Source organism: Oncorhynchus kisutch, unplaced genomic scaffold (assembly GCF_002021735.2).
Source record: "Oncorhynchus kisutch isolate 150728-3 unplaced genomic scaffold, Okis_V2 Okis03b-Okis08b_hom, whole genome shotgun sequence".
Lineage (NCBI taxonomy): Eukaryota > Metazoa > Chordata > Actinopteri > Salmoniformes > Salmonidae > Oncorhynchus > Oncorhynchus kisutch.
In genome coordinates, this window is record NW_022261980.1 from 8,768,068 (window position 1) to 8,791,226 (window position 23,159).

At 48.5% G+C, this 23,159-nt stretch overlaps 1 protein-coding gene across 8 annotated transcripts in view; it reads right to left on the reverse strand.

Moving 5' to 3' along the window:
• LOC109877741 (transducin-like enhancer protein 3-B) overlaps positions 1-23,159 on the reverse strand; it is a 45,656-nt gene that overhangs the window by 17,845 nt on the left and 4,652 nt on the right. For 2 of the 8 annotated variants that reach the window (XM_031812967.1, XM_031812966.1), the window contains exons 5-10: positions 22,879-22,923; positions 13,521-13,583; positions 13,136-13,240; positions 6,483-6,515; positions 609-822; positions 176-237 (exon numbers count right to left, since the gene is read on the reverse strand). In XM_031812967.1, coding sequence (XP_031668827.1) covers positions 176-237; positions 609-822; positions 6,483-6,515; positions 13,136-13,240; positions 13,521-13,583; positions 22,879-22,923 — 522 coding nt within the window. The remainder of the gene's footprint in view (positions 1-175; positions 238-608; positions 823-6,482; positions 6,516-13,135; positions 13,241-13,520; positions 13,584-22,878; positions 22,924-23,159) is intronic. The other 6 variants (XM_031812968.1, XM_031812970.1, XM_031812973.1 and 3 more) reach the window with 6 other exon arrangements.

A 23,159-nucleotide genomic window follows, 5' to 3' on the forward strand; every position in this document is an offset into this window, starting at 1 on the left:
CATTTCTAACAAGGCGTGGTGTTTAAAGTCTATGCAAAGTGCCTTAGTCACCAAACAGACTGGCTCAAAATCAATGTCACGGGAGGACAAGGTGGGTGAGAGAGGGTGAGAGAGAGGGTGAGAGAGAGGGCGGTGGAGATGGATGGGGGGCTCAGAAGAATAAAGGAGAACTTACCGTGCTCGACTCTCGTTCTTTTACCAGAGGGATCGCCAGGGGGGAGTGAAAGGATGACAGGCCAAGAGGGAGAAAGTGAAAAGAACGTTAGTACGAATGGCAACATGTATTGTGACTTAATGTGTTGCATTCACGAGAAAAATACATTTTTAAATACTTTGGTTTCACATTCAGACAAGTTAATTTAATGCGTGTTCACAGCCACTATGGTATGAGAGTACATGGACACCAGGCCACCCAACTCATACTCAAACAAAATTAGCACAGAACCAAAATGGCTGTAATTTAGAGCCACAAATGCCCACTGAGCAGGGACAAAATGGCCGCAATATCAAACCACAATGCCTATTGTATGGCTCCAAAATGGCCGCAATGCAGTGAAACTGCACATTGAGCAGAAACACCTAACTATCCACACCCTTAAGCGCCTCACCTCTGTGCTCCAGGTCGTGGTTGTTCTTCTCGTCCTTGACAGAGGGCAGGTGGGCCTGGCTGCCCAGAGCGCCCAGCGCCAGCAGACCGGAGCCTGCCACGCCAGGGATGGGGGGTATGCCGGGGGGCTGTAGGCCCGAGGGGTGCGGGGGCATCTGGATGGGTGGCCCACCGTGGGCAGCGTGGGACAGGTGCTGAGCCTGGAGCTGCTGTTGCTGTTGGGGAACAAGACATAGGACAAGTGGGTCGGCTGGGAAGAGACCGGGGGACTGGATATACAACACATGGAGGGGGCTTAGTTCAGGTGGGCACAACGTTACACAAACTCTCAGAAATATGTACTGTCTAGAGCTGATTGCCACATTTCTATCTGCAGAGGTCTAAACGTGGCACTCCACTGGATAACAAGCCCTGGTACTGTGGTTCTCAAATCTCTTCTCCAGGAACCCCATGTTACTATTGTGTTTTAGAACAGAACTAGTTCACCAAGTCAAGGGCTAGATGATTAGTTGACAAGATGAATCAGGTGTGCTAGTTCTGGAAGAGATCAAATATATTAACCGGCTGGGGGTCCCCAAGGAGAGGTTTGAGAACCATTGTCCTAGTACATAAAGTTGTTAGTCTCCCTCCCCTCCCCAATAACAGTCCTAAACCATGGGAAGGAGGGAGTTGGGGAGTTGAATTAAACTGCAGTCCTCATTTAGCCGTACCCTTATTCTACTCCTCCTATGTTCCTCTGGCGATGTAGAGGTGAATCCAGGCCCTGCAGTGCCTAGCTCCACTCCTATTCCCCAGGCGCTCTCTTTTGACGACTTCTGTAACCGTAATAGCCTTGGTTTCATGCATGTTAACATTAGAAGCCTCCTCCCTAAGTTTGTTCTATTCACTGCTTTAGCACACTCTGCCAACCCGGATGTTCTAGCTGTGTCTGAATCCTGGCTTAGGAAGACCACCAAAAATTCTGAAGTTTTAATTCCAAACTACAACATTTTCAGACAAGATAGAACTGCCAAAGGGGGCGGTGTTGCAATCTACTGCAAAGATAGCCTGCAGAGTTCTGTCCTACTATCCAGGTCTGTACCCAAACAATTTGAACTTCTACTTTTAAAAATCCACCTCTCTAAAAACAAGTCTCTCACCGTTGCCGCCTGCTATAGACCACCCTCTGCCCCCAGCTGTGCTCTGGACACCATATGTGAACTGATTGCCCCCCATCTATCTTCAGAGTTCGTGCTGCTAGGCGACCTAAACTGGAACATGCTTAACACCCCAGCCATCCTACAATCTAAACTTGATGCCCTCAATCTCACACAAATAATCAATGAACCTACCAGGTACCTCCCCAAAACCTTAAACACGGGCACCCTCATAGATATCATCCTAACCAACTTCCCCTCTAAATACACCTCTGCTGTCTTCAACCAAGATCTCAGCGATCACTGCCTCATTGCCTGCATCCGTAATGGGTCAGCGGTCAAACGACCTCCACTCATCACTGTAAAACGCTCCCTGAAACACTTCTGCGAGCAGGCCTTTCTAATCGACCTGGCCGGGGTATCCTGGAAGGATATTGATCTCATCCCGTCAGTAGAGGATGCCTGGATATTTTTTAAAATGCCTTCCTAACCATCTTAAATAAACATGCCCCATTCAAGAAATTTAGAACCAGGAACAGATATAGCCCTTGGTTCTCCCCAGACCTGACTGCCCTTAACCAACACAAAAACATCCTATGGCGTTCTGCATTAGCATCGAACAGCCCCCGTGATATGCAGCTGTTCAGGGAAGCTAGAAATCATTATACACAGGCAGTTAGAAAAGCCAAGGCTAGCTTTTTCAAGCAGAAATTTGCTTCCTGCAACACTAACTCAAAAAAGTTCTGGGACACTGTAAAGTCCATGGAGAATAAGAACACCTCCTCCCAGCTGCCCACTGCACTGAAGATAGGAAACACTGTCACCACTGATAAATCCACCATAATTGAGAATTTCAATAAGCATTTTTCTACGGCTGGCCATGCTTTCCACCTGGCTACTCCTACCCCGGACAACAGCACTGCACCCCCAACAGCAACTCGCCCAAGCCTTCCCCATTTCTCCTTCTCCCAAATCCATTCAGCTGATGTTCTGAAAGAGCTGCAAAATCTGGACCCCTACAAATCAGCCGGGCTAGACAATCTGGACCCTTTCTTTCTAAAATTATCTGCCGAAATTGTTGCCACCCCTATTACTAGCCTGTTCAACCTCTCTTTCGTGTCGTCTGAGATTCCCAAAGATTGGAAAGCAGCTGCGGTCATCCCCCTCTTCAAAGGGGGGGACACTCTTGACCCAAACTGCTACAGACCTATATCTATCCTACCGTGCCTTTCTAAGGTCTTCGAAAGCCAAGTCAACAAACAGATTACCGACCATTTCGAATCTCACCATACCTTCTCTGCTATGCAATCTGGTTTCAGAGCTGGTCATGGGTGCACCTCAGCCACGCTCAAGGTCCTAAACGATATCTTAACCGCCATCGATAAGAAACATTACTGTGCAGCCGTATTCATTGATCTGGCCAAGGCTTTCGACTCTGTCAATCACCATATCCTCATCGGCAGACTCGACAGCCTTGGTTTCTCAAATGATTGCCTCGCCTGGTTCACCAACTACTTCTCTGATAGAGTTCAGTGTGTCAAGTCGGAGGGTCTGCTGTCCGGACCTCTGGCAGTCTCTATGGGGGTGCCACAGGGTTCAATTCTTGGACCGACTCTCTTCTCTGTATACATCAATGAGGTCGCTCTTGCTGCTGGTGAGTCCCTGATCCACCTCTACGCAGACGACACCATTCTGTATACTTCCGGCCCTTCTTTGGACACTGTGTTAACAACCCTCCAGGCAAGCTTCAATGCCATACAACTCTCCTTCCGTGGCCTCCAATTGCTCTTAAATACAAGTAAAACTAAATGCATGCTCTTCAACCGATCGCTACCTGCACCTACCCGCCTGTCCAACATCACTACTCTGGACGGCTCTGACTTAGAATACGTGGACAACTACAAATACTTAGGTGTCTGGTTAGACTGTAAACTCTCCTTCCAGACCCATATCAAACATCTCCAATCCAAAGTTAAATCTAGAATTGGCTTCCTATTTCGCAACAAAGCATCCTTCACTCATGCTGCCAAACATACCCTTGTAAAACTGACCATCCTACCAATCCTCGACTTTGGCGATGTCATTTACAAAATAGCCTCCAATACCCTACTCAACAAATTGGATGCAGTCTATCACAGTGCAATCCGTTTTATCACCAAAGCCCCATATACTACCCACCATTGCGACCTGTACGCTCTCGTTGGCTGGCCCTCGCTTCATACTCGTCGCCAAACCCACTGGCTCCATGTCATCTACAAGACCCTGCTAGGTAAAGTCCCCCCTTATCTCAGCTCGCTGGTCACCATAGCATCTCCCACCTGTAGCACACGCTCCAGCAGGTATATCTCTCTAGTCACCCCCAAGACCAATTCTTTCTTTGGCCGCCTCTCCTTCCAGTTCTCTGCTGCCAATGACTGGAACGAACTACAAAAATCTCTGAAACTGGAAACACTTATCTCCCTCACTAGCTTTAAGCACCAACTGTCAGAGCAGCTCACAGATTACTGCACCTGTACATAGCCCACCTAAAATTTAGCCCAAACAACTACCTCTTTCCCAACTGTATTTAATTTTTATTTATTTATTTATTTTGCTCCTTTGCACCCCATTATTTTTTTATTTCTACTTTGCACATTCTTCCATTGCAAAACTACCATTCCAGTATTTTACTTGCTATATTGTATTTACTTTGCCATCATGGCCTTTTTTTGCCTTTACCTCCCTTCTCACCTCATTTGCTCACATTGTATATAGACTTGTTTATACTGCATTATTGACTGTATGTTTGTTTTTACTCCATGTGTAACTCTGTGTCGTTTTATCTGTCGAACTGCTTTGCTTTATCTTGGCCAGGTCGCAATTGTAAATGAGAACTTGTTCTCAACTTGCCTACCTGGTTAAATAAAGGTAAAATAAAAAAAAATAAATAAAAATGTTTGTTAAAGATTAGTAGTTAACAACCACCCTTAGCAATAAGGACATCTTCCTCACAAATACCTCAGACTATTATGAGGGCCTGGGACCTGGGACCCCCCCCCCGTATCCCTCACACACACACACACACACACACACATCCTTCGTATCCTTCACCCCCCCCCCCCCCCCCCGTATCCTTCACACACACCGTATCCTTTACACACAAACCCCTCGTATCCTTCAGACCCCCCCCCCCCGTATCCTTCACACACACCCTGTATCCTTCACACACGTCATACTAAAGAAAGTCCACCTCATTTTATGAACAGGCTACACTTGATAAATACTGGATGAACTGCGCCCAAACACCAGCTGTCTGCAGCAATTAGTGAGAAGCAGCCGGCAACACAACAACTGCTAGTTAACCGTCCAGGCTCTATTCTATGTGGACTGTTTTAGCAGACACTACAGACAAGAACATGGATGGGGATGTATTCCCAGAGGGTTGCACATGGGGTTCATTTCACACACGGCATGACCGCAGGTGAAAATAAAAACTGCAAACCCTTCAACATCCAACAAGCAAAGCCAGCCGCCCACCTCCTGGCCCTCTGGCAAAGCCTGTTAACAGGCAGAGAGGGCAGGACAGACACTTAGCCCTCCCAGGAGCCTGTCAACGTCAGAGAGAGAGAGTGCGAGAGAAAGAGAGGGCAGAGAGAGAGAGAGAGAGAGAGCGAGAGAGACAGACAGAGGAAGAGCGAGACGACATCGACTCAGGGATCCAGACTAACAGGCGGGAGTTAAATAGCCACTCAGCTGAAAAGGGGAAGCGAGTGCTTTAAAACCAGGTTAAATAACACTTAGCACATCCATCATGTGTCAGTCCCAAACCAATCTATTGACCTTCCTGATAGCTAGCTGGGAGTATTATACCCCTGACCCATACTACTCATTAGACGGAGAGGAGGGGGAAACACATACACAGAGCTTGTAAAGCCTTTTAACAGTAAAGGTTGATCAAGTCTGGTCTCTTAACAATAGGCCTATTATCCAGTAGGCTCATTATCTGGAGCTGAGGGGCTGGCGGTATAGAATGGATGGAACCCACTTAGACAGGCAGGATTGTTAATCAATATTGTGCTGGTGGTGTGTGGAGCAGAGGCCTATTTGTGTTAGGGAGGGAGGAAACGGATAGAGCAGAGAAGTCCCTGTTGAGGGTACCTAATGAGGGAAGCATGCAGAGAAGCATCATCAAGAAGTCTCATTAAGGGGCCACCGAGGCGGACGAGCAGAAGAGTGAGGGATAGGGGAAATAAACGGCCCCCGATTCAATATTCCTGGACAAAGAGGTGACCGACTTCCTTTCACACATATCTGTTTTCATCTGTGTAAATGACTCCAAATCTTAGGTTTTGTCAGGAGGGGATGAGCAGGGAAGAGACTATTAAAGCTAACGAGGCAAATCACAGCTCCCACAGACAGACTGTTAGTGTTGATTCCAGCTGACTCTATGAAAGAATAACTGGCTGGCAGACTACCTGACTAAAGAGCATAGAAACAAACGAGGCTGGGTTCCAATACTTTAAAGTGCTTCCTTTCCTGCACTGACCTTTTTTTTTAGATCAAGGAAAGCAAACAAAGGGAAGGAAGCCAATAATCAGTATGGAGACATCCAATGCATGCTTTATTTCCCGACTTCCTACCACACAGTGGTTATCTGTTGTTACAAAACCACTTGACATGCTAACAGTGGCAGTAATTCAAACAAACATCAACCACATCTCCTCTCATTCCCTCCATCCATCCCTCTCCCAAACACTGACCATGAAGGCTGGGTAGACAGCATGTTGCTGTTGCTGTAGGAGTCAAAGAAAAAGGGTGGTAAGAGGAGGTAGCTGTGGCTAGGGAAGATCTCAATTGCACACTCAAGTCCTCTCTTCTTCTCAAAACCCATTGAGGAGGTCAGAGGGGAGGGACCTCTGGCTTTCTCATCCAATGGGTTTTAAGGAGAGGGGACGCAAAGAGTACGCAATTGAGATCTTCCTTAGTTCTAGCTCAGTAATAATGCTAGCTATAGCTCCATGCTTGCTAATGCTAGCCATAGCTCCATGCTTGCTAATGCTAGCCATAGCTCCATGCTTGCTAATGCTAGCCATAGCTCCATGCTTGCTAATGCTAGCCATAGCTCCATGCTTGCTAATGCTAGCCATAGCTCCATGCTTGCTAATGCTAGGAGGCTAACCACAGGTGCATGCAATGCAGTACAGTTTGAGTGGTAAGGCTACGATAACACAATGTCCAAAGTGAAATGAACTGTGAGAACACATGGTTGGTCAGCAGTATGAGAGTCCTTCAAGGGGGCTGAGGTACCTGCAATGGCTGAGGTTCTTATGCCAGAATCACACAGTGGCGTGTATTAATTTGTTTTCAGGTGTTGAGAAGAAAAATATATTTTTTAAATAATAATAATACTCATTAAATAGAGGGATAGGCCTACACATACTGACGTATAGGGCAATATAAAAGTCTGGTCTTTACTAGCAGTCTAATTTCTGTATTCTTTAGACTGTGTAGTGTCCATTTAGCCAGTTTGCTACGCTCCACCTAGATGAAAACCAAAGCCATATCTACGAGACATCTAATATGTAAATAATGAGGTACTATAATGTACACAGAGGTTTGAACCAATGTGACTGCAGACAAATGCCCTCTGTGTGAAAAAAGGGACACACTCAAACCAAATGGAAATGTGAATTTGACACTCAAATCTGCAGCAAAAAAAAACATGCAAAGTGAACGAGTGGGTCCTCCAATTAGAAAATGTTTGGCCCAGAACAACAAAACGGGCGCTGGAATACATGTTTTACATGAATGGTGTCCAACAGATGACCATTTACATAGGGTTTACTAGATCAGATATGCAAAACACTAACAGTAACCCATCTGTTAACCATTGATGTTGCCTTTAGGTACAAATCTGGGATCAGCTTTCCCTGCCCAAATCCCAACTTTAACCATTGGGGTAGAAACTTGTTAAACTGGTCTTAGATCAGTGTCTGGGGGAAACTTCATCCTGCCCTGTTAACCTTTATCTAAGAACAAGGCAGTGCTAAAAAAGCTAGTAGCTTCACACATGACCTAAGTGAATGGGCACCTAGTTTGTCTACTTGGTAAGATTAACAATGAACAGACCCGTGATTAACGTTCTGGAACACCATGTGCAAACTGTTTGTACACCAACTGTGCTGGTTGTCTGGAGAGCTAGATTAGTGCACCTGTGTTATGGGAAGCAATGGGAAACAGAGCTATATTACTGTATGAAACCATATAAACAGTTTGTATACAAACTGGCAGGTATGCAGTGTTGTAGTGGGGGTTGTAAACCCTGTTGGAATATGTTGTTTAGTGGAGCGCCCTCGCTCTCAGGTCACTCTGTGCTTGGGGAAGAGGACAGATTAGCAGGTAGTATATCTCCTGAGATAACACTGGCCTGGGGAGGGGAGACTGACTGACTACTGGGAAAAAAAATCTGACCCGGTCAGGGTGATTCGGTCAGGGTGTACTCTGTGTGTCACTCCCTTTCTGGAGGACTGGTTGTGTGAGTGTGTGTCACTCCCTTTCTGGAGGACTGGTTGTGTGAGTGTGTGTCGCTCAAGTTTTTCCACACCAATCTCGGCCAACCATTTCCGCATGGACCTCATTTTGTGCATGGGGGCATTGTCATGCTGAAACAGGAAATGGACTTCTCTAAAGTGTTGCCAAAAAGTTGGAAGCACAGAATCATCTAGAATGTCATTGTATGATGTAGCAATTTGATTTCCCCTCACTGGAACCAAGGGTCCTGAACCATGAAAAACAGCCCCAGACCATTATTCCTCCTCCATCTAACTTTACAGTTGTCACTATGCATTCGGGCAGGTAGCGTTCTCCTGGAATCCACCAAATCCAGATTCGTCCATCAGACTGCCAGATGGTGAAGCGCGATTCATTTTTCCATTTGTCCAGAGTCCAATGGCGGCAAGCTTTACACCACTCCAGCTGATGCTTGGCACTGCGTATGTTGATCTTAGGCTTGTGTGTGGCTGCTTGGCCATGGAACCCCATTTCATGAAGCTCCCAACAAACAGTTATTGTGCTGAAGTTGCTTCCAGGGGCAGTTTGGAACTCTGTAGTGAGTGTTGCAACCGAGGACAGACGATTTTTACAATCTACAGCACTCGGCGGTCCCATTCTGTGAGCTTGTGTGGCCTACCCCTTCGCGGCTGAGCCTTTGTTGCTCCTAGACCTTTCCACTCCACAATAACAGCACTTACAGTTGAACGGGGCAGCTCTAGCAGGGCAGAAATGAGACGACTTGTTGGAAAGGTGGCATCCTATGACAGTGCCACATTGAAAGTCACTGAGCTCTTTAGTAAGGCCATTCTACTGCCAATGTTTGTCTATGGAGATTGCGTGGCTGCATGCTCGATTTTATACACCTGTCAGTAACAGGTGTGGCTGAAATAGCCGAATCCACTGATTTGAAGGGGTGTCCACATATACTTGTGTGTGTGTGTGTGTGTGTGTGTGTGTGTGTGTGTGTGTGTGTGTGTGTGTGTGTGTGTATGTATGTATGTATGTATGTATGTATGTATGTATGTATGTATGTATGTATGTATGTATATATATATATATATATATGTATGTATGTATATATGTATATATATATATATATATATGCGTCCCTCTTCCTCTTCATCAGGGCTGAGTTAAGTCTATGGATCTTCTTTCTCAGACAAATTACTCTGCATTTGTGTCCCTCAGTGTAAAGATGACATAGTTGAGTCCCTTAGGTTTAAAGAAAACAGGGTTAAATGTAAACTTCTGTCACTCTCCCTGTCAATTTAGTTTCTCCCTCTGATAGAAGTTTGTGTGTGATTGTGTGTATGTGCCTCGGTTTGACACTGGACATGGTTTAGTCAGACAGGCACATCAACTAGCCAAACCCTGCTGGCTTCTGATTACCGTCAGATATTTAATGACCTCCCTCTTCCATCCCTTGCTCTCTCCCCCACACAGTGGCAGCACGGAAATTGATTTCCTGCCATCTCTTCCTCCAACAAATAAAAGCCTGTTTTCATAGTGTTTGTGTGCCAAGCTGCTGAGCTCCACAGCCCTGCCCCTGCTTAATGGCAAAGGCGTGTCTGTCTCTCTGTCTGCTGGACAGTCAAATTAAACCACCTGGTGGCTGGAAGGAGAGGAGGAAGTAATTACCATGGAAACGGGGGTCACAGTCTTGGCTCATTGCCTTAATTGAATTCCAATATCTGCCTCTGGCCGGCTTGACCCCACCTATGGGGCTGGCTAACTGCTAGCTAAGCGCTAAGGTCTTCAGGATAGCTACTGACAGCTAGGGGGTCAACTAGCTAACCACTAAGTGCTTCAGGATAGCTACTGACAACTAGGGGGTCAGCTAGCTAACCACTAAGTGCTTCAGGATAGCTACTGACCGCTAGGGGGTCAGCTAGCTAACCACTAAGTGCTTCAGGATAGCTACTGACAACTAGGGGGTCAGCTAGCTAACCACTAAGTGCTTCAGGATAGCTACTGACAACTAGGGGGTCAGCTAGCTAACCGCTAAGGGCTTCAGGATAGCTACTGACAGCTAGGGGGTCAGCTAGCTAACCACTAAGTGCTTCAGGATAGCTACTGACAACTAGGGGGTCAGCTAGCTAACCACTAAGTGCTGCAGGATAGCTACTGACAGCTAAGGGGTCAGCTAGCTAACCGCTAAGGGCTTCAGGATAGCTACTGACAGCTAGGGGGTCAGCTAGCTAACCGCTAAGGGCTTCAGGATAGCTACGGACAGCTAAGAGGATCTTCTAACTCGAACTAGTAAAAACAGCTAGCATGTTAGCTTAATATAATAGGGCGGAAGGAACAATAGATGTTCTAGGAATTTAGGAAGACGAGGTGTTGTCATTTCAGAGTGTTCAGATTCCCAGATGGATCCGACTGCTCCTAGAAACACACAACACACTGGGCTTCTGGTCACCTCATCAGCAAGCCCCTGGTTAACTGGATCAGGTGTGCACGACTGGAATAGATCAAATAAGTGGAATGAGGAGAGCTTTGACTTTCAGGGTTAAGGGATTACTAGGTACAGCCTGATTATGATACAGCCACAACATGGTTAAGTTCTATAGCCTAGTTTCCATAGAGCTCTAAGATGGTGTGTGTGGGGGGTGGGGAGAGGCTATAACAGTAAGTGTAATCTCAGCTTCAGGACACTACTGGTGAGCCTATAGAGGAATGAGAAGGCTGAGAGGTAGCGATGAAGACTGCACTGGCTGGAGCCCCTTATCCAATTAAAAACATCCTTACTGGCAAAGTGGAATCAGTGCAAAGCCCCATGATCTGATCAGTGTTACTGCTCTAATCTCAGCCAGGTCTTTACGTTACCCTCTCTGTGAACATCTTAGTTCACAACCGACACCAGCCACTCTCTCTCGGTTCACAACCGACACCAGCCACTCTCTCTCGGTTCACAACCGACACCAGCCACTCTCTCTCGGTTCACAACCGACACCAGCCACTCTCTCTCGGTTCACAACCGACACCAGCCACTCTCTCTCGGTTCACAACCGACACCCTCCACTCTCTCTCGGTTCACAACCGACACCAGCCACTCTCTCTCGGTTCACAACCGACACCAGCCACTCTCTCTCGGTTCACAACCGACACCAGCCACTCTCTCTCGGTTCACAACCGACACCAGCCACTCTCTCTCGGTTCACAACCGACACCAGCCACTCTCTCTCGGTTCACAACCAACACCAGCCACTCTCTCTCGGTTCACAACCAACACCAGCCACTCTCACTCGGTTCACAACCAACACCAGCCACTCTCTCTCGGTTCACAACCAACACCAGCCACTCTCTCTCGGTTCACAACCAACACCAGCCACTCTCTCTCGGTTCACAACCAACACCAGCCACTCTCTCTCGGTTCACAACCAACACCAGCCACTCTCACTCGGTTCACAACCAACACCAGCCACTCTCTCTCGGTTCACAACCAACACCAGCCACTCTCTCTCGGTTCACAACCAACACCAGCCACTCTCTCTCGGTTCACAACCAACACCAGCCACTCTCTCTCAGTTCACAACCAACACCAGCCACTCTCTCAGTTCACAACCAACACCAGCCACTCTCTCAGTTCACAACCAACACCAGCCACTCTCTCAGCCATTGCAGGAGGGGGGGCCCTTGAAGGACTGATTGCTGACTAAGCGACATACTGCTGACCAGTGGGATAGTATGTATAATTGAAGATAAATTAATCAAAACCACCATGGTAACTGGTAAATCAAATAGACAGTGCATCACATAAGGTACATCAACTCATAATGAAAAACCAGTGGTGACAGGGGCAACGCTGCATGTGGGAGGGGTATGGTGGTGACATAGTGTGGCAAGCTAGTGCCCCCCTCCAAAGATCCCCTACCAGGGCGCTACAGTAACCATCCTCTACCAGGGCGCTACAGTAACCATCCTCTACCAGGGCGCTACAGTAACCATCCTCTACCAGGGCGCTACAGTAGCCATCCTCTACCAGGGTATTACAGTAACCATCCTCTACCAGGACGCTACAGTAACCATCCTCTACCAGGACGCTACAGTAACCATCCTCTACCAGGGCGCTACAGTAACCATCCTCTACCAGGGCGCTACAGTAACCATCCTCTACCAGGGCGCTACAGTAACCATCCTCTACCAGGACGCTACAGTAACCATCCTCTACCAGGACGCTACAGTAACCATCCTCTACCAGGACGCTACAGTAACCATCCTCTACCAGGACACTACAGTAACCATCCTCTACCAGGACACTACAGTAACCATCCTCTACCAGGACACTACAGTAACCATCCTCTACCAGGACACTACAGTAACCATCCTCTACCAGGACACTACAGTAACCATCCTCTACCAGGACACTACAGTAACCATCCTCTACCAGGACACTACAGTAACCATCCTCTACCAGGACACTACTGTAACCATCCTCTACCAGGGTGCTACTGTAAAATCCTCTACATCAGTGTCCCAAACTCGGTCCTCTTCCCTCCCCGGGTGCACGGTTTGGTTTTTGCCCCAGCACTACACAGCCAAATTCAAATGAGTTGGTTATTTGAGCTGTGTAGTGCTGGGGGGGGGGGGACAGACAGTGTCTGGGAAAACCCTGGTCTACATACTACTTGTATAACATCCTCTACCTAGCTACCAATTCCACACTAGGATATAGATATATATATATATGAAACAACATGTAGTGTACTTTGAACGAGAGAGAGATCTATGGGATAGATGGGCCTAAATGTTTGTGAAATGAGAGTTGAGACAGTATATTGCTAGTGGACTACAGGGCCCCTCCATACATGCAGGTTTACCCCCCTCTGGCTGAATGAAGTAAAGTAAGAGGGGTACACACGGTGAGAGGCAGATTGGGAAGTCCACGTACCCCGATGATGGCATTGAGCTCAGTCATCGTGACCTGCTTGGCACGCTCAACAGCCTGAGCAACCTGCTGCTGGTGCTGGTGGGGAGAAACAGACCAGGTTTAGTCAACTTTAGCTAGGGTACTGTACAGCAAGTCTCCATGGTTAGAGAGCCTGCTTCATAGACACAGATTTATTAAGACAGAATTAGGCTCATCTTGGGTTAAACTTATCAAAACCGTAACATGTGAACAGGGATTAAGCGTCAATAATATAGGGCCTGAAAAGAGGCTCTATACAACAGGCCTACACAACCATGGGAACACCAGAAGGTTTTTATGTTAAGACTGCATTAGGATGGATGTGTGGGGTACTCACCTCTTGTGACAGGAAAGGCATGATCTGTGCGAGAATTGCGTTGAGCCGTTTAGCAATCTCAGTCTGGAAGAGAGAGGAGAGAGGAACATGGTGAGGACTACATCAGCAGTCAGCTTGGATTACTAACAGAGAGAGAGGACTACATCAGCAGCCAGCTTGGATTACTAACAGAGAGAGAGAGGACTACATCAGCAGCCAGATGGGATTACTAACAGACAGAGAAGATGACAATGTCAATGTTTACACCTCTACCGCACCTTCCAAGAAACCATTTCAGTGTTGGTTGAACACACACACACACACAACACAGCAAGGGGGCATGCCGCCGCCCCCACCCACCCCACACACGCACCTAAATCCCTCAGTCCACTCCAGAGTCCATCTAGACCCCGGATGTCCCATTGCTCTTAACTGAAATGAATGGGGGGGGGGGGGGGGGGGGGGGGGAGCTCTCCTTAAAACAAACCAACTCTGGTCTCCCTCTATCCCACATCCATTAGACAGCTGGCCTTATTTCATTAGCCGTTTGAAATATGATAATACCATTTGGGAGGAGGAAGACAAACCAGGGTAATACTTCACAATTACTACACAGCCATTTCACAGAAGACAGGGAAAGAAAGGAGAGGGGGGGCTGGCTGACTAGCAATATCTATCACCAACACCATTGGTATAGAGCGGGGGGGGGGGGGGGGACAATACCTCGGGCCTGACTCAGACAGCGCACTTTAAAGCCCCACATTTGGAGGGCTGGACCCAGTTCTGCTGCTCTTGAATATCCACAGACGTGGTCGCCAAAACACAACCCTTTTCCTCCCAACTTATTTCCAGAGAGGAACATAGGAGAGACTTGACATGAAGCTAATCTAATTTGACTGTGTTGGGGAGAGAAGAACTAATGGATTGTGGGGCAGATGGCCCAGCAGGTGTGTGTGAGCGTGGGACAGAGAGACAGGGGCTTTCTCCTTTGTTTCTTCACGCATTCCTCTCATTTTACCTTGTTTAATGGTAAAGAGGGGTTGGAAGAAAAAGGGGGTGGTAGTGGCCTTTTGCCCTGCTGTGGTGTCACTTCTGTTTTACTCTGAGGAAGGAAGGAAGGAAGGGAGGAAGGGAGGAAGGAGTGAGGGGGTGTGGGGGGAGAGAGACCTATTCTGACCTGTCAGGAACTCACAACCCCCTTAACCCCAGGCAGACTCCCCTCACATTTCTCATTCCCCTCCTCCAATCCCTCCATCTACATCCTCCCCCTTCCATTCCTGTCCCCTCTCTCTCCTGTTGCCAGGGCAACGGCGGCCCAGCAGGCCCTGTCTGGCGGTGGTGATCATTATGTAAATTGGGCCTGGGCTTGACCATAGCAGGCTGTAAAATCATATTACGCGCACAGAGGCAGGTCATTAAATAGAATTTTTCTGGGCTGTCGATCAGATCAGAGGGAGAAATTAATGGGGGATAAGAGGGAGGAGGAGGGGAGCGTGGGGGGTGACTAGTCTTCATCCCTGGAAACAAGAGACACACAGCTAGATCTGTAGAGGCTGGACTCAACCTAACAACCAAATATCCTCAGTGTTTCAACCACACTACACATAACATGCACAATAGACAACAAAACAGCCACCATTTTCAATCGTTCATTCACTATTCCTCGTATAAAGGGACTTGCATGGATTGGAATTGGAACGTGTTCTGAGTTGAGTTTACACGCTGTTCTTTCTGGATGAGCGGCTCGCTGGCACAAGCCGAGCTGGAACACCAGGTGCTCAGACAGCCGTGACCTCACCAACGGCGTGTTGCCTTTAGGGTTGGTCCAGGTTACAACATTCCTGGAACGTTCTCCCGACCTTAACGTGGACTCTGGAGGACCTGTTCTGGTCAGCTGGTGAGGTGCTCCTGGCTCTGACCAGGATGTATAGAAAGTGCTCTAGAAATACTCACACACAAACCAGGAGTTAGAAATCCTTGAGCAGCAACTGTCACTAATCTTGTCTTTTCTCCTCAGAGGCAGGCATCCTCTCTCTTTTGAAAAGGCCTAAGATACCGACTGACCAAAAGCATCCAGGGAACTCCATTCAAAAGCATCCAGGGAACTCCATTCAAAAGCATCCAGGGAACTCCATTCAAAAGCATCCAGGGAACTCCAAAAGCATCCAGGGAACTCCAAAAGCATCCAGGGAACTCCAAAAGCATCCAGGGAACTCCAAAAGCATCCAGGGAACTCCATTCAAAAGCATCCAGGGAACTCCATTCAAAAGCATCCAGGGAACTCCATTCAAAAGCATCCAGGGAACTCCATTCAAAAGCATCCAGGGAACTCCATTCAAAAGCATCCAGGGAACTCCATTCAAAAGAGACAGAAAGAAACACTGTTATATCAGCTGTCAAAAGGACAAAACTACTCAGATGTCAGGAGCGAATGACTAGCCAGTAAACAGAGGGGACAAGTAGCAGAGTTTCAGTAGAATACTAGTCAGATGTCATTTTATGGACACTTGTCGAAGATCTTTCACTACACTCATTCAGTAAATTATACAACCTCATAACACTTGTCAATTACCAGGGACCTTATAATATTACCCCAATACATAACTGTATAGATCCCCCCCATCACATTCATATGTTGGAGACCAGAGAAACAAAATGGTGCCAACGAGTGTGGACGACAGTGTACGCACGCACAGCGTCGACTCAACGCCAACAGCTTTTAGGCCAGGAGGCGGATAAAATAGGGTATTGTCACTTTAAGCCAATGAAAACCAAGCCCTCGAGAGGCGTGGCAGTAAAGGCTGTTCACTCCGGCTCCACAATTACAGGTCCTCAGTGGCTCGGAGCTGTCTGGTGCTGCTAGTATAGAGGCCTCTCAGAGGATGGCCTTGTCAACAGCTCTGTGTTGAAAACCATTTGCCTGTTTGTCGCTGGAAGCCGCTAGCCGAGTGGAGAGGATGAGACTGATGAGGTTTCAATTGGCAGGAAAACAACCGGTGACAGGGAGTCACAGTGTCACACGCTGAACGAGAGACACAGTGGTTTATGATCCACGCACATTTCCCTCTCCGTCTCAAAGACGTCACGCTACTCGGCCATCATTGCAATCCTCTGCCTCAGTAGCAGCCCCTCATTGTTCATGAGCAGCAGATCCCTCCTCCCGGCCCCTCATTGTTCATGAGCAGCAGATCCCTCCTCCCGGCCCCTCATTGTTCATGAGCAGCAGATCCCTCCTCCCAGCCCCTCATTGTTCATGAGCAGCAGATCCCTCCTCCCGGCCCCTCATTGTTCATGTGCAGCAGATCCCTCCTCCCGGCCCCTCATTGTTCATGTGCAGCAGATCCCTCCTCCCGGCCCCTCATTGTTCATGAGCAGCAGATCCCTCCTCCCAGCCCCTCATTGTTCATGTGCAGAAGATCCCTCCTCCCAGCCCCTCATTGTTCATGTGCAGAAGATCCCTCCTCCCAGACCCTCATTGTTCATGTGCAGCAGATCGGGGTCGAACAGTTTATTGATGTATGCATTTACCTCCCTGTTGATTGGCTGGGAGCTAGGCCAGGGGCCACTCCTAATAGGCAGGGACACACTACTGAGACCTGACAGACAGATGCTACTGGAACCTGACACACACACACACACCCAGGAGGGAGGGCTAACTCACACAATGCTCCATCCTGTAACAAGGAGCATAGAAAACTGTTGCTATTTTTCTACAAATCATTAAGTTCATTAGGGGCCTGGAGAACAGACAGACACACAATATTTCCTTCAATTATCCCTGCAACCAGATACTGGTCCATTCCACTGGATCAGCATTCTGACTGACACATAACACCCAGTAGGGTGGTTGTGTAACACAAAACGGCTTCAACGAGACTGTAGCAGCAGATCCAGGCTGACCAGAATGATGAAGCACGTTTCACAAGACACTAGTAACCTCCATCCATGTGTGTGTTCTCCCAGGCCGTTTGTTTTGGCTCACAGACAAGTCGACTATCATCACCTTGGCAAACAATTCCTAGAATCCTGTGGAAATTATTCATTTGAACAAGCTCTCTCACACACACACACACCTCTCCCTCCCACTCAGGCCACAAACAGGACTTCCCTAAATAAAGCTTCCTCTCTGTGAAGCCTCGTTATCGACAAGCAGGGGAGGAATTGAGCAAACACACAGTGGAAAAACAGAGCGCCTGAGGAAGAAAGCCCAGGTTTTCAATCAGAGCAACAGAGAGAGAAAGAAAATATGAGAGAGAGAGAAAATATGACAGAGAAACTAAGCAGCGAATAAGATGGAGTACCCTCTGAACTCCTCACACTGACACACAGAGCTCAGAGGGCCTCGTTGCCGTGGCAGCCTAATGAGCTGCGCTAATTAAAATCACTTATTGACAGCGAAGTGAGGATGATTATCTCCGTCCCGCACCACCCTTGACACCCCACGCCGCCGCATCATCATAAGAGCTCTGTCAAAACAACCCCCCCATAGAGCCCTGTGCTGCCGACCCACCCGGGGCACCGCCGGGATGTGTTGGACTAGAAGTATGTTTATATTATGTACATGCAGCTTTGTATATACGCATATCCATGTGTGTTTGAAGGGAGCGCGCGCACACACACACACACACACACACACACACGCTGCACTGAAAAAAGGGGGCAAAGAGACAGCCATGTTCCCTCCACTACCAAGTAAATCCTACTCAGAGCAGAGGGAATAATATGCTGCCTGCATCCAATAACACAGGCCAACACTCCTTTCCCCTCCCTTCACCACTACCAACCTGGATAAGAGGAGAGATGCTCACTGTTTACACCTCCTCTCATCTCCCTTCACCACTAGTAACCTGGATAAGAGGAGAGAGATGCTCACTGTTTACACCTCCTCTCCCCTCCCTTCACCACTAGTAACCTGGATAAGGAGAGAGATGCTCACTGTTCACACCTCCCCTCCCTTCACCACTAGTAACCTGGATAAGGAGAGAGATGCTCACTGTTTATACCTCCTCTCCCCTCCCTTCACCACTAGTAACCTGGATAAGGAGAGAGATGCTCACTGTTTACACCTCCCCTCCCTTCACCACTAGTAACCTGGATAAGGAGAGAGATGCTCACTGTTTATACCTCCTCTCCCCTCCCTTCACCACTAGTAACCTGGATAAGGAGAGAGATGCTCACTGTTTACACCTCCCCTCCCTTCACCACTAGTAACCTGGATAAGGAGAGAGATGCTCACTGTTTACATGTCCCCTCCCTTCACCACTAGTAACCTGGATAAGAGGAGAGAGATGCTCACTGTTTACACCTCCTCTCCCCTCCCTTCACCACTAGGAACCTGTATAAGAGGAGAGAGATGCTCACTGTTTACACCTCCTCTTCCCTCCCTTCACCACTAGTAACCTGGATAAGAGGAGAGATGCTCACTGTTTACACCTCCTCTTCCCTCCCTTCACCACTAGTAACCTGGATAAGAGGAGAGAGATGCTCACTGTTTACACCTCCTCTCCCCTCCCTTCACCACTACCAACCTGGATAAGAGGAGAGATGCTCACTGTTTACACCTCCTCTCCCCTCCCTTCACCACTAGTAACCTGGATAAGAGGAGAGATGCTCACTGTTTACACCTCCTCTTCCCTCCCTTCACCACTACCAACCTGGATAAGAGGAGAGATGCTCACTGTTTACACCTCCTCTCCCCTCCCTTCACCACTAGTAACCTGGATAAGAGAAGAGAGAGATGCTCACTGTTTACACCTCCTCTTCCCTCCCTTCACCACTAGTAACCTGGATAAGAGAAGAGAGAGATGCTCACTGTTTACACCTCCTCTCCCCTCCCTTCACCACTAGTAACCTGGATAAGAGAAGAGAGAGATGCTCACTGTTTACACCTCTCCCCTCCCTTCACCACTAGTAACCTGGATAAGAGGAGAGAGAGATGCTCACTGTTTACACCTCTCCCCTCCCTTTACCACTAGTAACCTGGATAAGAGAAGAGAGAGATGCTCACTGTTTACACCTCCTCTCCCTTCACCACTAGTAACCTGGATAAGAGAAGAGAGATGCTCACTGTTTACACCTCCCCTCCCCTCCCTTCACCACTAGTAACCTGGATAAGAGAAGAGAGAGATGCTCACTGTTTACACCTCCTCTCCCCTCCCTTCACCACTAGTAATCTGGATAAGAGGAGAGAGATGCTCACTGTTTACACCTCCTCTCCCCTCCCTTCACCACTAGTAATCTGGATAAGAGGAGAGAGATGCTCACTGTTTACACCTCCTCTCCCCTCCCTTCACCACTAGTAATCTGGATAAGAGGAGAGAGATGCTCACTGTTTACATCTCCTCTCCCTTCATCACTACCAACCTGGATAAGAGGAGAGATGCTCACTGTTTACATCTCCTCTCCCTTCATCGCTACCAACCTGGATAAGAGGAGAGATGCTCACTGTTTACGCCAGACTGATGTCATCATAAACACTAGTGTTCAGTGGGGAGTGATGGGGGGGGGGGGGTCATTCATTATTCACACCACTCACTAGACTCCATTGGTCTTATTGATCAAGAAAAGGCGAGCGAGGGAGAGGGCCGGTCCAATAACATGTTTACACAGCAGTTCCATCCTTCCTGTTTCCCTCCCATTCCAACAATGTTTACCTCCAATCCTCCCTCGCTCTTCCCACCACCCATCCTCTTCCCAACACCCACCCTCTTCCCATCACCCACCCTCCCTCGCTCGCTCTTCCCACCACCCATCCTCGCTCTTCCCACCCTCCCCCGCTGCTCCAATCCACAATCCTCCCACTGATGCCATTAACCTTGCAAGACAGCCAGTTCCCCTCTCCCCTCCTCGACCAGCCCGCCTAAAGCCCATCCCCTCCTCCTCGACCAGCCCGCCTAAAGCCCCTCCCCTCCTCCTCGACCAGCCCGCCTAAAGCCCCTCCCCTCCTCCTCGACCAGCCCGCCTAAAGCCCCTCCCCTCCTCCTCGACCAGCCCGCCTAAAGCCCCTCCCCTCCTCCTCGACCAGCCCGCCTAAAGCCCCTCCCCTCCTCCTCGACCAGCCCGCCTAAAGCCCCTCCCCTCCTCCTCGACCAGCCCGCCTAAAGCCCCTCCCCTCCTCCTCGACCAGCCCGCCTAAAACCCATCCCCTCCTCCTCGACCAGCCCGCCTAAAGCCCCTCCCCTACTCCTCGACCAGCCCGCCTAAAGCCCATCCCCTCCTCCTCGACCAGCCCGCCTAAAGCCCATCCCCTCCTCCTCGACCAGCCTGCCTAAAGCCCATCCCCTCCTCCTCGACCAGCCTGCCTAAAGCCCATCCCCTCCTCCTCGACCAGCCTGCCTAAAGCCCATCCCCTCCTCCTCGACCAGCCTGCCTAAAGCCCATCCCCTCCTCCTCGACCAGCCTGCCTAAAGCCCATCCCCTCCTCCTCGACCAGCCTGCCTAAAGCCCATCCCCTCCTCCTCGACCAGCCTGCCTAAAGCCCATCCCCTCCTCCTCGACCAGCCTGCCTAAAGCCCATCCCCTCCTCCTCGACCAGCCTGCCTAAAGCCCATCCCCTCCTGGGGGGTAAAGAGGAGGAAAATAAACAAGGAAAGAGCGAGAAGCCAGGAAAGACAGAAGAGAGATGAAAGGAACCAGGGGGAGACTAGAGAAGACTGCATGTGATAGATGCCACAAATCACCTCGCCACTAAAAAGCCCGCTTCACGGCCCGGTGGATATTGACAGACTGTTTGACTGAGCAGCGTTCCCCCTTCCGCTCTCTAAGGCGGCCATTTTGTCTGTTTCTCCAGTAGTGAGGCAGGTCTAATGTTTCCTCCACTCACAGCCAGGCTGAGGCTGAGGGAGCCCTCTGGTTGGTTTCTACTGCTGATTAATACTTTCTGCTGAGAGGCAGCGGACCTAATGAGGTTTTAGACTGGCTGGCTCTGCATGCTGCCTTTAGTTGAGTCAGACTCGTCACTGGGAGAAACACACACACACACACACTCAGTCCTCGCCAGACTTCACTTTAATCTTATCAAAGCAGCCCCATCAGGCCGCCTGCCCCGCTCGCTGTTTAGCCCGTCAGCGTTTTCACAGACAGGAAGGGAGTCGGTGTGTGTGTGTGTTACTTGAGGAGTGTTTATGACTGAGGGCATAGACTAAGGTCTCGTATGTGTGTGTGTGTGCGTTTCTCAGGAGGCAATGAGATCGTGAGGTGTGTCTGTCCCTGTGTGACTGAGAAGCATTTAAAGCATTTAAGACTGAGGGCATCGACTAAGGTTGTGTGTCTGTGTCATTGAACAATCATAGCTCTTGCTTTCCAATCCCCTACAAACAGACACCACAATGTGTCAGACATAATGAGTACGTTACATGCACAGTGTGATTATTTATGAATAATCAGATTCATATAATATTTCATTAAAACATTTACATTATTTGCAAGAAAAACTAATTTCCCTAATAATAATAATAATAATAATAATAATAATAATAATCATCCTGTTTCCATGGAGCCATCTGAAATCAGGCTACCTGATGGCACTCTGATAAATGCAGAAAATCACCAATCAAAATAAACATTCTACCACAGCGACCATGTTATTTTTGGGAAGCCGATTTGATTCTCAGTTTGGACATATAAAGTTTGTAAGGGAAAACTATTACTAAGACACATGCATTCAGTTGTTCAGAACTTGTCTGGCGCTAAAGAGGGAGGCTCTCGGCTGGTGCCAGCACAGGCACAGATCAAATACACCACTGGAACAAGAGGGAGGCTCTCGGCTGGTGCCAGCACAGGCACAGATCAAATACACCACTGGAACAAGAGGGAGGCTCTCGGCTGGTGCCAGCACAGGCACAGATCAAATACACCACTGGAACAAGAGGGAGGCTCTCGGCTGGTGCCAGCACAGGCACAGATCAAATACACCACTGGAACAAGAGGGAGGCTCTCGGCTGGTGCCAGCACAGGCACAGATCAAATACACCACTGGAACAAGAGGGAGGCTCTCGGCTGGTGCCAGCACAGGCACAGATCAAATACACCACTGGAACACCGGTGTTTACATGTCCTAATAATTGCTCAGAAAAGCAGGTGCCTACTGCCATAATCAGTTTAATATCACATTATTATTGTGCATGTAAACATACTCAATGACTCACAAGCCGATGTCACCATCTTCCTTCACTTAACTGACAGACACCGGGACCGATAGAGGCCCCATACGCTGGACCGATAGAGGCCCCATACGCTGGACCGATAGAGGCCCCATACGCTGGACCGATAGAGGCCCCATACGCTGGACCGATAGAGGCCCCATACGCTGGACCGATAGAGAGCCCATATACTAACAACCACTCTTTCAAAGTAGAGAGATGAGGATAATGCTACATACCTGTTTGTGCATCTCAATGTTCAGCCCATAGGACATCTCATAGTACTGGAAAAGACAAGAGTCACATAATGAAACATTCACATCCCATTCATTTACTAGTTAGAATATAAAAAAAAGGAATATAGTGGACAAGTGAGAACAAGCTGAGTTTTCCATGGGAAGCAGTCTGCATGTCAGAATGCTGGACTCCTGAACATGGCTAAAGGGAGAGAACTAGCTGTTGTAGCCCTTTAATGATTAACACTTGAAATCCTCCCAGGCCGGCTCAAAGGCTGTAGTGA